The sequence below is a fragment of the Sus scrofa genome, unplaced genomic scaffold, assembly GCF_000003025.6.
Source record: "Sus scrofa isolate TJ Tabasco breed Duroc unplaced genomic scaffold, Sscrofa11.1 Contig1914, whole genome shotgun sequence".
In the NCBI taxonomy this organism is placed as follows: Eukaryota; Metazoa; Chordata; class Mammalia; order Artiodactyla; family Suidae; genus Sus; species Sus scrofa.
The window spans coordinates 1,592,783-1,609,528 of NW_018084979.1; the positions used below are offsets into that span (position 1 = coordinate 1,592,783).

At 52.5% G+C, this 16,746-nt stretch overlaps 1 protein-coding gene across 10 annotated transcripts in view; it reads left to right on the forward strand.

Annotated features, from left to right (window-relative positions):
- Positions 1–16,746, forward strand: part of TRAF3 (TNF receptor associated factor 3) — a 119,184-nt gene that overhangs the window by 84,679 nt on the left and 17,759 nt on the right. For all 10 annotated transcript variants that reach the window (XM_021081627.1, XM_021081629.1, XM_021081624.1 and 7 more), the window contains 5 exons: positions 2,970–3,215; positions 4,753–4,804; positions 7,476–7,580; positions 8,414–8,581; positions 15,152–15,232. In XM_021081627.1, coding sequence (XP_020937286.1) covers positions 2,970–3,215; positions 4,753–4,804; positions 7,476–7,580; positions 8,414–8,581; positions 15,152–15,232 — 652 coding nt within the window. The remainder of the gene's footprint in view (positions 1–2,969; positions 3,216–4,752; positions 4,805–7,475; positions 7,581–8,413; positions 8,582–15,151; positions 15,233–16,746) is intronic.

The window sequence follows — 16,746 nt, forward strand, 5'->3', positions numbered from 1 at the left end:
ATAATGATAAATAGTTTACTAACCATCGCAGCGAATACACAATGGACAGCCCTCCTAGAAGGATGTTTGGCAGCGATTATATACCTTAAAATGCACATCAGCTTAGGCTGGCAGTTCTGTTGCTCTGTGCTTTTCTAAGTGTCCAGCGAGGTGTTCAGGAATGTTCACTGCAGATTGTTTATAATATCAAGACCGGCCTCACTATCCCTGAGAGACCCGGTTGTGTGGCTGTCGGTGAGCCGTGCAGTGGACTTGTGCAGCTGTGCAAAATAGCACAGTGCGTCTTTCCGTGCAGATAGGGAAGAATGCCCGAGATACGTTGCTGGTGACAGAAGAAAAGCGGTGGCTTGGTTTGCATGCACAGCGCAGTCTGCATGAAGGAGAAGAAGGCAGGTTTTCTTCCATGAGCACTTGCTGTCTCCAGGCATCTGCGCGGTCGGTGGAACACCAGCGGGAGCTGCCGTCAGGCAGTGCCTTGCTCTTTATACTTGACCCTCCGTGTCTCTTGTTTTCTTTGCAAACGTGTTGTCGTGAAGAAATACACTGTCCCTTCATGTGTCAGGCATTGGCCACAGCGTCAGGCATACCCACTTTCAGTTCTAGTCTCATAAAGTATGTGACACTCTATATGAATGTCACACATTCCCCAAACCCAAACAGAACCATTCGAAACAGTTATTCTGAAATAAATGTAATCCACATACTAGAAAATGCACACCTCCACAGCATGCCATTCCGTGGGGTTTAGCGTATTCACAGAGTTGTGGCGTCACCCCCACTGTCCAGGTCCAGAACCCTTGGACCACCCCAAGAGGCCCGACACCAAGCCCCCAGCAACGCGCACCTGCTCCGTGTCTCGATGGATTTGCGCACTCAGGCCATGCCATGTTTCGGTGGTGGTCTTCTCCCCTGTGAACGCTGGGGGAGCAGAGGGCTGGTGGTTCTCTTGCTCCTGCTGTCTAAGCACTGCAGGGCGTTTTTCTCTCCTTCCCCGAAGGCTCATTTTCAGCCAGCAGCTTAGCTCAGGATAGGGCCATGCATGGGACGCGGGGCAGGATACAGGACACTGGGCAGGGTTGCGAGAGGCCCCGGGGGTCCTGCTGCCGAGGTGTCCAGTCAGTGCCCCAGTTATAGGGAAGTCCCGCTAGACCTGCCCACCACAGGCCACCCTCTGCCCTTCAGAACAGGGCTGCTCGGAGGCTTTCCTTTATGTGTGGTTCTCCTTTCTTACGCAGCCTATAAAAACCCAGGGTCTAAAACTATATTCCTTAGTTGATTGTACAGAGTGTGACTTATTATAGGTAAGTGGACATTTGTCATTAGCTTGATTCTAAGTTGACTGTCTCTCATATTTGAAATAGGAATTCACCTCCAAAGAATCACACATTTCTCACTAAAAACTTGATTGAACACACAAGCTTCCTTAAGCACTATAGGATAAAATACTAAACCAAAGTTGAGAGTAGCTCACAGCCTGAGCAGGGGTTTTCACTGCATAAAGCTGTGAGAGCAGATCTGAAAACTGAAGAGTGTTCTTTTCCTGGTTTTTCTTTTTCTTTTTTCTGGTTTCACAGACACATGGTTTGGTATGAGTGGCTCAAACCTCGCTGTTCCCTCTGTTTGTTAACCCAAAGAATGTGTATCGAGACCCTCCAGCCATCAGGCAGTAGTGATTTTAGGTACCTGGGGTTTGTCAGTCAACACAAAAGAGATCAAAACCCATGTCACTGGGGGGCTTGCATCCTGCACAGGGAGAGAGCAGTAAGTGAACCATAAGCACTAGGCGGACGCACGAGGGGTGGGTGAGTGGGGCCGGCCGGCCGGGTGGGCCTCCTTGAGGAGGTGGGCGGGGCATTCGCAGAGGGAGCAGCAGGCAGGGTGGGCGTCTGTGGAAGCAGGGCCCGAGTGGGGCGGCCGGTGTCAGCAGGTTGGCCCTTCCCCTGACGGGCACCTTCCTACCTGCATCTTAACAGGGTTCTAATCAATTTGGTGAGCAGAGGGTGCTGGCCTTTTGGGGTCACTTGGAAATCTTTTCTGTTTTGGTTTCACAAATAGATTTCACAGGAGCCTCCCGTGCTTTGCACGATAATGTGCTGTTTTGTTAAAACTACCCCAGTGTGGCCTGAACACCAGTTCGTTTACCTGTTAGATGTCCTGCCTGCGTCATTCCTACACATCCCCAGCCTCAGAGAGGCAGAAAGAGGCCTGGGGAGTGGGCTCCACACCCAGCCCACCTGGGCACCAGGGGGCACCAGTGGGCTGGGTGAGGGTCCCCCCCATCCCACGGACCCCGGTGGCTCACAGCAAGCCTCAGGCTGAGGGGGGCGGGCGGGGATGCGGGACGATGCCCAGGCCCTGTTTCTGCCGGTAGCAGAGTGGTGGGCTAAGCAAGGACACGAGGTGGCTTTGGAGACCTGGTGAGCTTTGGAAGGAGCTTCCTCTGTAGGGTCACCGGATGCTGGCTTCTCTGTGGCTCGTTTCTGGGAGCTTGTCATTTGCCCGTTGATGGGAACTTGTCACCATGTGGGGTAGGAGAGCCTGCCCAGACGGCCGGGAAGACCGTCCCCCCTGGCAGCCCAGGCTCAGGCGGCCCCTTAAACCCACACAGGCCCTCCCAGAGCTCCGAGCTGCCCCCACTTGTAGTAAGTGCTCTTATTGGGGTGCGAGGTGCATGTCCCACCCCGGGCTTGAGCGCGAGACGGGCCACCCCTGAGTGGAGTGGAGACTGCCGCCTGGCAGTGAGGCTCATGGGGAAACAAAAGTGGCTGAGAACAGCCGCAGCCACGCCGTCAGAAAGATGCATAGAAGTTGACGGTATGGCAGAGCAGTACTGTGTTTTAAATCAGAGAGCCTTAAAAATAGGGTGTCCCTTCTAGGAAGCCCTTGAATGGGATGTTGACAGTGGCGCCCGGTGACAGGCAGGAGGGCAGGCCTGGGGGCGCTTTTCTCACCCTCTCTGTCTTTCCTAGAATGGAGCCGGGTCAAAAGGTGGACGCGGCCGGCGCCCTGCAGCCCAACCCCCCGCTGAAGCTGCACCCCGAGCGCAGCGCGGGGCCCGCGGTGCTCGTCCCCGAGCAGGGCGGCTACAAGGAACGGTTCGTGAAGGCCGTGGAGGACAAGTACAAGTGCGAGAAGTGCCGCCTGGTGCTGTGCAACCCCAAGCAGACCGAGTGTGGCCACCGCTTCTGCGAGACCTGCATGGCCGCCCTGCTGAGGTGCGCACCGCCCCGACCCGGGAGACCCCCGTTCCCGGGGCCCGGCCCACAGCCTCCTTCCTCCCCAGCATCTCCCTGCCGTCTGTAGGCGGATGGTGGCGCGCAGGGTTGAGGGGCAGGGCCACGGAAAGGACCCTCGCCCTGCGCTGGCTCAGCGAGCCCTTGGAGGCCCAGGTCAGCTGGGGAGATAGGACATCGCAGAGTCCCGAGGGTCGGCTGGGAGGCCGGTGTTTTCCGGGCAGCGTGCTGGGCACTGGGTTGCAGTGGGATGTGCTCAGCCTCAGCCCCACCATCCCAGGGCATGTGGCCTTGGAAAGGCTGCCCCTTCCTCTCCTGACTCGCCCCCGAGCTCAGCGGTCAGCCTCCCTCCCCTCGCCCTCCTCCAGGCGGGTGCTTTGGCTGTGCCCATCTCCACTTGTCCCAAACCTCGAACTCAGCTTCCACTCAGCTTCCCCGCCTGTGGGTGAAAAGCTCTCAAGTTGAGCTTAGTGCTGGCAGAGTGGGCTCGGAGCCCCCAGTTTCCCTGGGCTGCCCCTGGGGCCCTGGTGAAGAGCGGGCACCGTTTCTCTTCTGTCTCCATCCTTCTCTGCTCCCGGGAGCCCCTCCTGCTCGTGTTTCTGCAGGTGTCAGGACCCCACGCTGATACTGCTCAGCCAGGGTCTAAGGATGTGAAAAGATTCATATGATTTTAGCAGTTTAGCACAAGCTCCATGTTAGTGTAGTCAAAACGAAGGAGCTTTTATTTTAAAGCACATTAATTTCCTCTGCTCCAACCCTCAGCTCTCCAGCCTGGCTTTCCAGGCTCATGGGCTCGCCCCTCCCCAGGGCCCCAGCACACACACCGACCTGCCCCCTGCGCCCTGAAATCTCCCTGCCTCACCCTGGCCTGGGTGCCTGGCACCCTCAGTTGTTTAGGGCAGGGGCCCTGGATGTCGGGAGAGGTCACAATTAGTTTGTGATCTCTAGGAGGTGGTTTCCAGGCACAAGATGGGCAAGAATTAGGTCCGTAGAAGGGCACCTTGGGTGCAGTGGCTCATGTCCTGAGTTTGGGGACAGACTAGTGGTTTCCTTAGACAGGGTCAGCTTTAAACACCCACTCTGGTAAAGTCCATGGATTTTCATCAACCTTTTGATACACTGTGAAGGAAATAGCCTGGGACAAAGTACTGGCTCTTTGTATAAAGCAAGACCATTCAGAGGCTTTTCCAGTGAGCTGTGGGTGCTCACTCAAAGAGCCCCTCCTCGGAGAGCAGGTTTTAGTTTCAGAAATAAAATTTCATTTTTAATTGAAAGGGGCTTTCCATGAGGGACTGATCTAAAGGCTGTTGTGCTTAAAAACTTCCTTGTGAAAAATTACTAAGAAAGACTCTTAGCCCTTTTCTCCTGCTTAAACCAAATTCCCCATGGCATCCTGAGCCTCTCACAGCAAACGTGATCCTTTGTAAAGGATGTGAAAAATGTGAACAGTTTACTGCACCCGGTGGGCTCCAGTGAGAAGGGGGCTTTCACACTAACATGGTTCTGTGTGTTCCCCCAGCTCCTCCAGCCCAAAATGTACCGCGTGTCAAGAAGGCATCGTCAAAGACAAGGTATTCTTGGTCTTTAATCATTGTTTTGTCGCTGTTTGGAGCTGAGTAGTGCCTTCTGCATAGTTGGCATCCAGTGCTCTGGCCCTGGGTTTTTCCGAGCTTGACAGCTGACGCACCAGGGTTAGGGCAGGGGCGTGTCCCATAAGCACCTCGACGGCGGGACAGGTCTGCGGGGCAGCTGCCCAGACATGTGACCCTGACGGGGTGCTTCAGCCCCTGAGCCCCTCTTCTCACCTGTTTCAGTAACGGCATCACCTCCCGAGCCCCCAGGTGCCCGAGGAGTGAGAAGTGTGCAGAGGTGCACAGCCATCTCCGGTCTTCATCCCAGACGCCTGCACTTGGCGCTTGTACTCGACTTGACCCTCAGACGGTGCTGGTCTGAGGGCTTCCCTTGGACCTGCTCTCCCCTGCCCCCCACCCAGGGAGCGCCCTGAGGTCATGGGACAACCTGTGAGATTGCAGCCCTTCCCCCTTGCCCCTGTGACCATGGAAACCAGCAGATCAGCACACGGGGGCCTGGGCACTCCAGCTTCCCTGCCGGGTTCTGGTCCCTTCTCACCATTTCTGTGGTCACCCACACCTGCCAGCCCTGCCAGACACACTTCTAGTTGGAAACGCCTTGTTCCTGAAGTACTTAAAATATCAATAAAAGTATGTGTGGTTCCAATATTTTGATTAATGAACCTAACAGACGTTTAAATGTAGCTCATTAAGTTGTACAGCAAAATCCTTGCTCTGGGGTTTTCCTGCCTAAAGCACTTTGCAGATTGGCTTTGCCGTCGCAGCAGCACAGGTGAGTGCAGTGATCTGAGGGCCGCTGGGACAAGGCGTGGCCTGCTCTGGACAGGTCAGAAACAGAAGTGGCCAGATGGCCACCTGCCTGTTCTTCCTTAGCATCTCCCTCGCCGACTGATCGGGAGGGACTGTCTTTAAGAACAAATCACTCAGTTCTACCTTAGGCTAACACGGCAGCCTGTCACCTTGTTAGCATGTATCTAACCAGCGTGACTGAGAACGAAGAGCGAAACAGTGGACTAAGATGAATTTTTTAGTATCAACTTTTGTTAATCAGAATTATTATCCCACTGATTTTTTTCAGTGGCATTGATAGCCGAAGGAGACTTACAATTTTTGTTGAAAGAGACGGACTAAAGTCATGGATCCTAATGGGAAAATGTGGGCTGGTTGGGTCCTGGGAGTCTGAGCTTGACCCCTCGGCAGGTCCCTGAGGATACAGGTGCTGTGGGCCTCAGTTCCTCATCTATGAAATGGGACCGTTGTAATAATGACATGAGATCTTTTTCAGCTCTAAAATTCTATGCTTTTATTATTCTCATGTTTTCAATCTATGGTTTTTCTCTCTAAAGTTTAACTCAGATGACTTCAACTTAATGGCACAGAAAGGAAGCTTATTTCTTGCTGCTTAAAAAAATACCTGTTCTGTTGACTTTTAATATCTTAAATTATGACCTTTGGAAAAAAGTCAGGTTTACAGAAGATTAGATTTGACTCCAAATCATTTTATTTTTAACTCTTAACAGCTGTTGGTTCTGTTTCTTTGCCTGTGGAGTCGAGAAAGGCATATTGAGCTCCAGTCTGTTTTTCCACTGTTGGAGCGTGTTAGCATGTGGGCGCTTCCCTCAGAAGTGCCCGAGGACTAGGATGGTGTAGCTTCTGTTGTTACAAGGAGTGAGGGTCTTCGTTTACTACGGAAAAAATTAAAGGAAGGTTTTTTATTTTCAAAGGGAAGCAGTTTCACTATTGCATTAACCTCTGTCTTTGAGATATGTATTTTTAAAGCTTTCTAAAATAGCAAGCTCAGAGTTCCCGTCGTGGCGCAGTAGTTAACGAATCCGACTAGGAACCATGAGGTTGCAGGTTTGATCCCTGGCCTCGCTCAGTGGGTTAAGGATCCGGCGTTGCCTTGAGCTGTGGTGTAGGTTTTGCAGATGCGGCTCAGATCCCGCGTTGCTGTGGCTGTGGTGTCGGCCGGTGGCTATAGCTCCAATTGGACCCCTAGCCTGGGAACCTCCATGTGCCGCGGGTGCGGCCCTAGAAAAGGCAAAAAGACTAAATAAATAAATAAAATAAAATAGTGGGCTAATGCCTTCCTTCGTGTGAAAAAATGAGTTTTAAGTGACATAACCTTAGGCGCAGGAACCAAAATAACGTTTTACAAACCGTCTGCAAAGTGTCATCTTCTACAGCCGTTTCTCTCGTGAATGGTCTAGAGGGACACGGAGCTGCAACCCCGCCCTCGTCCTTGGTGGGATGTGCTCGACCTGTGCCGCCTTCCCTGCTGGCGCCTGACACCTCCAGCGTCCAAATACGAACGTGGCCCTGGGGGTGTCCTTGTCTTGGAGAGTGTGTCAGAGCCCACTGGAAATGTCCGGATGCTCTAGAGTGGCCTTCCGTTGTCCAGTATAACTTATTTAATGTTGGTTACTCTAACAAAAGATGGCAGTTAAGGTTGTATGATTTAAATTGTGTCTCTTAGTGGGGACAGCTCTTCCGTTCTACCTAAAGACACTAAAATGGTCCTTGATGCTCTCTGGGGCCCACTTCAGGAACGCTCTCCTGATTTTTTAGAGTGGTTTTGTCTTGTCTAAAGGAGCAGCATGTGGGGATTAAGAAATATTAATCCTCTAAAATAGCTGTCTTTCAATTTCAGGTGTTTAAGGATAATTGCTGCAAGAGAGAGATTCTGGCTCTTCAGATATACTGTAGGAATGAAGGCAGAGGCTGTGCAGAGCAGTTGACGCTGGGACATCTGCTGGTAAGGACGCGAGCCAAGAGTCGGCTTTACAGTCAGTGTGAGGTGGCCCTCACACGTTCCCATCAGTCCTGCAGCATACGGCGAAGTGTGAGCACAGTCAGAACCACGTGGGTAGGAAACGTAGTTTCTGTGTCATCGTAGACAGAATTGTCAGGGGGTTTTTGAACACCCCGTCTTACTTAGAGTAGAAAGAAACCTGAATTGAATTTTCATTTTAGAAGGCCCATTAAAACCTCCTCCTTCTTATAACCACGAAACTCCATGTAACTTCTTATGTTTCCTTTTGATTAGTGTCATATTTTACCCTGGAAGGATATTTGAGATGGAATGAAACAAAGTCCTTAGCAGATAACCACTTATGTATCCAGGAAGAAGAGTTAATTGCCTTAATTCTTAAAAAGCAATGTAGTTTGAGTAATCACTAAATGGAGTATGGATTTAGTGTCTCTCAATACGTTTCACTCTTCTCTGTGAAAAACTGGTCTAGCAGCAAGTAGAGACATTTTGTAGCATTTAATTGCATAGAGGCTGGAATTGGGTATTTCAGATTGGATTTTTGCTGGTTAAGAACTTTGAATTGGGAGTTCCTGTTGTGGCTCAGCAATAACAAACCCGACTAATATCCATGAGGATTTGGGTTCGATCCCTGGCCTCGCTCAGTGGGTTAAGGATCCAGTGTTGCCATGAGCTTCAATGCAGCTCACAGGTGCTGCTTCTGATCTGGCGTTGCTGTGGCTGGTGGCTGCAGCTCCAATCTGACCCCTAGCCTGGGAACTTCCATGTGCCATGGGTGTGGCCCTCAAGAAAAGAACTTTGAATTGTTTGTCTTACAGGTGCATTTGAAGAATGATTGCCAGTTTGAGGAACTTTATTGTGTTCGTGCCGACTGCAAGGAGAAAGTACTGAGAAAAGACCTGCGTGATCACGTGGAGAAGGCCTGTAAATACCGTGAGGCCACGTGCAGCCACTGCAAAAGCCAGGTCCCAATGATCACATTGCAGGTGCAGTGTTTTCTTGTTTTACCCACCTTCTGCTCCATCCAGATGTCATTCGTCCACAGAATAGCTTTTTAAAGGACTATTCTAACAGAAATAAAGAGAAAAGATAGGAGTAAATAGCAATTTTCATCTGACTTTATTTCAGAGTTAAGCTTTATTTGTTTGCCCATTTTGATTTATGCAATTAACATTTTCCATTGCCTCGATTGACTGTCATTTGGGGTGCCAAAAAATGAAGACTGATTATTCAGAAAAGGTAGAATTTTTCATTTGTCCCAGGGAATAGCCTTAAAATCATGTTGGATTGCTTAATCATTTCACGGCTCCATGACATAACCATCATTTCAACAGAGTAATTTATCCTGCAGTATTGAAGTGCAGCTGTATCTCTTGGTGAGAGATGAGAATTTAAAATTTTTCATGCCTCCATTATTTTGGCACAGTTTTACATTGTGTGCATGTTAGAATGAGATCATATATATAAATTTAAGAGGAAGAGATGTTGGGATGGAGGACATGCTTTAAAAAGAGTCCGTGGTATAGACACCCTCAGCTGTTTGTTTGTTGGACAGTTGTTCACTGAGCACCTACTGTGTGGCGGGCCCTGTGCTAGGAGCTGGGGGTTCAGTGGTGACCCTCATCTTCCAGTGGGAAGATGGTTAGTAGGCAGGCGTGTAGCATGGGGTAGTGATTAAGTACTAGGAAGACAGATAAACTGGCATTGGGGAGCAGCAGTGACCAGGGCAGGCTCTCTAGGCAGGTGGGGCGATGCAGGAAGAGCCCTTGGAACAGAGAGAGCACTCAGGCTCCAAGATGGAGCTAACTCAGTGGGTGGGAGTCAGGAACGGGGATGAAGACAAAGGTGATGGAGGCAGCCCCGAGCAAAGGCGTGCTCAGAGTTAGGCATCACATGCGCTGCTCTGGCAGGTGTGACAGCCAGACGAGAGGGGAATCCGGGGAAAGGATGGAGTCCACAGTGTTCTTGGTGGCCTGTCTTTTGAAAGGAGAGGGGCGGGCAACAGTTAGATTGAGGTACATTTTGAAGGTAGAGCCAGTGGGATTAGCTAATGGCTCATCAGCTTGAATGTGGAGTAAGAGTGCAGGTAACACCCAGCGTCTGGAACTAGAGCAACTGGACAGACCTGAGTGTCCTACCAAGGTGAGGCTCAGGGGGAGAAAACAGGCTTTGGGGGCAATAGGCAGCAGTCTGGGCTGCAGGTTATGTGTTAGTAAGTGGTCTGTGCAGCCATGGGACTGGCCAGAGGCAGAGAGTAGTGGCCTGGGGCCACTTTGTTCCCCTTCTTAGCTTACAGACTGCTAAGAAGGGGCGGCTGTCCAGCCAAGGGGTGGCCGGCGTGGAAGGGCCAGGAGAGAGCCAAGTCCCAGAGGGAGGTGGAGCTGGAGGGCGTGGTGGGGCAGGTGTGGCACGTGCCACTGAGAGGCTGAGCAGGGAGGGGCTGGAAATTGGCTGCTGGACTTGGCAGGACAGTGATGTGCTCGTGGGGTAGGAAGGACCACAGAAGTGCAGCCAGGTCTGAGGGGCTCCGTTGAATTCCTCATGGATATTCCAGAGCACTTACTGCCCCAAATTTAGGGAAGCTTTTCCGTACGAAATGAGCCACGCTCTTCTTGATATTCTCCAGCTTACCTGGCTCCGTAGAACTTTCCTGTGCCTGAAATCTGTTTCCTGTACGAATCTGTGGTTGTTTCCAGTTACTAAAAACCTTCAAGACACTGTACCCTCCCCTTTGGAAAACTGAACAATTGCTTCAGTAATTAAATTCAGGTGAATGGGACGTGTACCTGGTGAGCATACTCTGACCGTACACATTCCTGTGTTGCTGTCAGAGTTGTCCTTTGCCTTTTGCAAAAATCAATTACATTTATTTGCAGAATAGAATCCAGGAATTAATCTTCATTTGAGGAAGAGTTTTCGAGCATGTCAGTAAAACAGTTAAGTAACCAGCTCTGAGCTGCAGACAAGGCTGTAAAGCATCTGGTTTTATTTTATTTTACTTTATTTATGTATGTGTGTATATATGTACGTGTGTATTTTTGGTCTCTTTAGGGCCACACCTGCGGCATATGAAAGTTCCCAGGCTAGGGGTCAATTCGGAGCTACAGCCACTGGCCTACACCACAGCCTCAGCAATGCAGGATCCGAGCCGCGTCTGCGACCTACACCACAGCTCGTGGCAATGCCGGATCCTTAACCCACTGAGCGAGGCCAGGGATTGAACCCACGTCCTCTTTGATGCTAGTTGGGTTCATTAACCACTGAGCCACAACGGGAACTCCATAAAGCGGCTGGTTTTAGAATAACGGCATATGGAGTCAAGAAGCCGTGCAGGGGGCCTGTTGGGCAGCAGACCCTGAGCCGCTGGCTCAGGAGACACAAGAGGAAATTGCAGTCTCTCCCCTTTGTCCCCCTGCTGGTGGGGAGACACAGTCAGACCTGCAGTTATGCATGTGGTCATGTGGGCAGAGCCAGTTAGCAAGGCCCGAGAGGGTTGCGATGGCTCTGGGGAGGAGGTGGCCTTTGATGGTCTGGATCTTAAATTTGTTGACTGCAAACGAGAGAAGCAGACAGATAGCAGGTGCAGAGACACAAAATGATAATTAAAAGTTGGGGACCTGAGTTGTGCAAATAAATATTCCTGTAAATCTTGCTGCACTTCTGTCGAACTGTTCTAACACTGCTGACACCGGAGCCTGTGACAATTTTGAGAGGCAGGCCTGGCCGAGGTCACCGCCAGTGCACCCCTCCCCGCCTCGCGGGAACCCTCGGTGCCAGCAGGCAGTCACACTCTGCTGGTGTGTCGTGTGCCCTGGGCCCCGGCCTGTCAGTAGTGGTGGGATTCAGCTCCTGTCTTTTTTTTTTTTTTTTTTTTTTTTGTATTTTTTTTAGTAAAAGGTGAAGGATTTATTCGATCTGAAGAGAAGCCAGAGTATCAGCTCCTGAGTCTTGTTCCTACAACTCTAACTCATTTCATCTTGTCCTCTCAGGCCTTATGTTTATTTTTAAAAAGAGCAGTTATTTGACTTAGGCCCGAAGCCCCAGGTCATCCTGACTTTCCACATGGCCCAGTTTTTGTGATGTGACAAGTACGTCAACTGTTGGTAAAATATAGGTTGATAAAACACTGAGACTCTGGACCATTGCAGTTCATGCGGGCGTTTCTCTTCTCTTTGAACCGTGGCATTGGCATGTCAGCCGTTTTCATGTTTGTTTTTTTAAATCTATTAGCATATTTTAAGGTGTCAGGGAAAAAACCTCTTCTTTCCCATTCAGTTCAGAAATGATCGAATATTACTCTCTTTGAACAGTTCTTCTAATTTGTGAAAAGCCAGAAGTGTAAAGGCCTCCTTTTGTGGAACCATGTACACACAGTTGGCCCCTGATCCACGCAGGCTGGAGGCACTGGCTCCCGCACGGGCTGCAGCCTTGCAGCCACCCTCGCTCATGAGATTGCTCAGCCACACACTCGCCCGCGTGTAGACTGCGGTCCCCGTGGACCGGGTAGAAAGTGTACGTGGACGCCGACCCGAGCAGGTCAGAGCAGGTCAGAGCCACGTTGACCTGGGTCCACCACGCGCTGCAGAGTGGGGGGGGGGTGCACGTGCTGCAGCAGGGGGCTAGAGGTACAGACACTCCGGAAAACACCTGGCAACATGTCATTGGGTTGAAAATTCACAGGTTCAGGGGGCAGTTCCCCTGCTAGATGTTTAAGAGAAACGCGGCACATTCGGGTCAGGCAGCGTGCGGAGCATGACCAGGCAGCAGGAATGTTGGACCGACCTGACGTCCACCCGCTGGAGAACAGACACATGGCTCATGTGGACTCAGGGAACTGTGTGACACAGCAGTGACAGTCGAGGACCTGCCGCTGGAGCGGCACATGGATTAGCCCTAGAAGCGTGGCATTGATCAGGTCGCAGAAGAGTCACAGGGGAAAATTCCATTGGAGTAAAATTCAGAGCAATCGAGACAAAACAGTGTTTTGTCTGTTACACATATATGTGTGATGAAACTTATTTTTTGAAACACAAAATTCAGGTTTGTGGTCTGGGGGAGGGAAGGAGGGGAAGAGCTAGGAGAGGAGCATACGCCTGGAGGGGAGTTGCCAGTTACATCCTGGCCCCTGGACCCTGGCGGGGGCTGCCTAGTAACTCACACATGTTACGTCTCCTCCGTGTGTGTATCAGAGTTACATGAATTTTATAGGCAGAACTCACTTCATTGATGTGCGGGGGGTTCTTATACACCGACAGATTAACAGGGCTTTTTAAAATGGGTGTATTACCCTCCTCTGGCTATTATAACAAAGTGCCACAGAAGTCTGTTCCCCTCGTTCCGGAGGCAGGGGTCTGAATCCAGGGTGTCCTGTGGACGCCCTGGAGAAGGCCCCTCCCTCGCCCTTTCAAGGCCCCTGGAGGTTGTGGCCCTTGGGTTCCCAGACTGGCGGCTGCCTGTTCCGCACTCTCCCTCCACGTTCTCGTGGCAGTGTCCTGGGGGGTGCCCTCTCCTCCAGCGAGGACGTCGGGTCCAGCCTCATCCAGCGTGGCCACCTGACTAGTTGCATCTGCTGAGACTCTGCAAACACATGTACCCTCTGAGCCTCAGGGTGGGCCTGAACTTTGGGGGGGTCACTGCTCAACCTGCTACAGTGGACAAAAGCCATGAAAAGGCAGTCCTGGGAAGTGTAAAGGGTTCATGTGAAAACATGCTAGTGCCTGTTCATTGCTACGGATTGCGGGTCACACTCCTGGCCCTTTTTACCCGTCCCACTGTCAGAGGTCGAACCGTTCACAGAACTGGTGAGGTCCTGGGAAGCCGTCTTCTCACAGCGAGAGGCTGCCCTGATTGTGGAGGGGGTATCAGGGGTATTGGGAGGCCATGTCCATCCAAGTCGCACGTCAAATACCGTGCCCTTTGGTGCCCCCCCGGAAGCCCCTTTCTAGCAGTTTGTCACCTGGACACCCTTGCACAGATCTGCAAAGACACCCGGAGACCCTGCTGGGCTCGGCCTCACCTCCACTGCCCTGCCGTCCCGGGCCCGACCCCGGTGCTCCCTCCTGGCACCCTGCCGCAGTGGTGATGTCTGTCTGCCGCCAGAGCTGTCCTGGTGGGGCTGACCCAGCACGCAGGGCATGCCTGCCTGGTGAATGACGGTGGGGTTCAGGGAGGGGGGCGTGGCCTCTGTGGAGCGTTTGCCACCGTAGTTCTCCAGGCCCGTGACGATTCAGTCCTCAAGACACCCCCCCCCCCCCGAGGAGGGCGGGTCACGCCCCCGTCACAGGAGAGGCAGCATGAAGCCGTGTGTCCAGGGTTTCCCACTGAAAGACAGGAGCGCCTTGATTTGGGAGCCCGTGGGGATCCTGAGCACAGCCAGGCACCCCATGGCTGTCCTCTCGTGGGAGGCCTGCTGGTCACTCAGCCTGGTCACTTCTAATGAGCTCTGGACAGCTGTGGACTCGCCTGCCACGGGCTCTGCAGGCCTCTGAGGACCGAGCCCGGGTACAAGCAGCCACGCACCTAGGTTGTCATCTCTGCGCTGCAGACACACTGTGGAGAGAACAGTGTGGCCCTGGCTCCAGGCCTCAGAGGAGAGGAGCGTCCCCCATGGGCCACCGTGTCCTTGACCTCCCGCCTGCCAGGTCAGACTGAGCCTCGCAGCGAGCGCTCCCCCACGCACACTTAACAGCAGTGTAACTGGAGGCGCAGAGAGCATCTGGAAGAGCAGGCTGGGGGCGTTGGGAGGGTCCCAGGGCTGCCGAGGACACCACCACGCTCTCCTCCTGCTCAGTTACAGCCCCGGCTCTGCCACATTTGCCTCCCTCCAGCCACCCTCTGTCACATGTCTGGAGTGCTCTCCAGGCCCTGGGATTTGCTCTCCTTGTGAGAAGTCTTGCCCTGGCTTTGCTTCCGGACAGGTGTACTGGGCAGGTGCCCAGCAGGTGCCCGTGGCATGAATTGAACTGTCATCATCATCTAGGCTCCATCAAGTTGAAATCTGTGCCATCCAGAAAGTGCTAAACCAGAATTTATCCGCATTTTCCACATGCTAAAGAAAATCTAGATAATTTCAAGACAGTAAATACCCAGTAGATCACTTTGTTTTCAGGTTCCTGAGAAGCATTATTTCCAAACCCCAAACTGAGAGGCCAGAGGAAATCCGTCCTTCTCCTCACCAAGCAGAGGCTGGGCACCGCCGTCTCCTGCTGTGGGCGAGGGCAAGGCCAGGCCTGCCTGCACACAGGTGTCGGGCAGCGGCTTGGAGGGGATGCGGCTGAAAGGGAGCCATGGTTGGGGCGCCCCCTCCGGTGGACTCTGCATCCACAGGTGCCCTGGGCAGTCAGGTTGCATAGCCCCGGAGAGATGCCTTCTTTCTCTGTGCTCAAGCTTGGGCAGCACAGCAACTCCTCCGGGGTGATGGGGCTGGCGTGGCTCAAGGCACTCGTGTGAGGGGAGCGCTCCCCTCCAGCCCTTGGGGACCTTGGGGATGTTGGTGGGGTCTCAAGGAAGACGGGTGTGTGTTTCCAAGTTGGCAACGCTTCCTCTTTCCCCTTCAGAAACACGAAGACACCGAGTGTCCCTGCGTGGTCGTGTCCTGCCCGCATAAGTGCAGCGTCCAGACCCTTCTGAGGAGCGAGGTAAGGGCGTGGCCGGGGCCCCTCAGGAGCTGGGAGCCCTTGGGACCCCGCTCTCCCTTGAAGCTGAGGCCCGAGCTTCCCACAGATGGTGGGTCTGATGGGTAGAGCAGGAAACGAGGACAAGCCTTAGGCTCCGTGGAAGCCGGATCTTTCCAACGCAAACAGTTAAAAGCTGCGGAGTGGTACATTCAGGGCGAACATCACCAAGAACTGAGAAAATGGGCATATTTACAGTGCAAGCAATGGTGACGCTTGTTAGGTTTTTTAAAAAAGTCTATTTTTAAGTCTGTAAAATAGGAGTTGCTCTTAAGAGTTGTCTCAGGAAAAGAAATTAATTTAGAGATGCTCCTGCACCATGCTGGCCACACGTGCTGTGCGGGGTCAGTGCTTGGGCGAGTGGGTGCCAGGCCAGTCCCGCATTTGGGGGCCACCAGGAAGGCCACCCTCCTGCTGCCCGTGTCATGCACACTCCTTTGAGGCAGGTAGATTTTGCATTAACCTCATTTGGTCAGGGGATGTCCAGCTGGACTGATTCCAAGGATTCTTAATGGTTTTGTGTCTGGTCCTGACCTGGATCCCTCCAGTCGCTGTTCTGGGGGCTCCTGTGGGCTCAGAGGGTCCCCGTGCCCGGCCCCCTTGGTCCTGGGAGCTCTGATCTGAGGCACCTGCTCACCTCAGCCTTGTTCCACAGCCTGGAATTTTACACCTGAATGTGGGGGAGCGAGGGTCAGCCTCTCACACCCCTGACTGACGGAGGGGACCCATGTGGGCCTGCGGAAAGGACAAGGGGGTGCACGGAGAGCCCTGGTGACCGTGGCCTCTGGGCCCCTGCACGTGCCCCTAGGGATGGCAGGGCCGAGCATGTAGGCTGTTCCCACAGTTGGAAGCCCTTCTGCTAAAGTGAATGGAAGAAGAGTCTACTGTTGAAATAGTTTCCTGGGTTTTATGTACTTTCCTAAATTTTGACTCACTCAGGGACAAAAGCTGCCTCCATTTTGCCTCTGAGTTATTTTTATTTTTAAAAATCTTTAAGCTTGCATTTACCTTGGGTTTCTGGTGAAAGACGCTATTGAGTTATAGATTATTCTTGCTTCTATCCCGAAGTGCCCGTGAATTCTGTAGGGCTCTAAGAATGATGATAATAAAGCCAATTTAGGAAGAAGTACAACCCTGAGTTTATAGTTGGTGCCCTGAGAGTAACATCAGACTCCGCCTATCCTTGATCGTAACATTGTAACTGTTTGCTGGTTAGATTGACAATTGTGTTGATGGCCGTGAAAGACTATGTTTTTAAATTTTCAAATTGGCATTTTTGCACACACGGTCGGTCTCCTGTTGGGTTTCTGTGCCAGTCGCCCGTGACATGGCTTTGGGGTGCTTTCCCCCAGGGACAGGCCAGGCCTCTGACCACCGGGACTCTGCCCTGGCCCAGGTTGGCCGGGCCGTAGTCAGGTGGATCCCTCAGGGCGCCCGTCCTGTTCAGCCGTGGCAGCAGGCGGGAAGGCCGTGCTGGG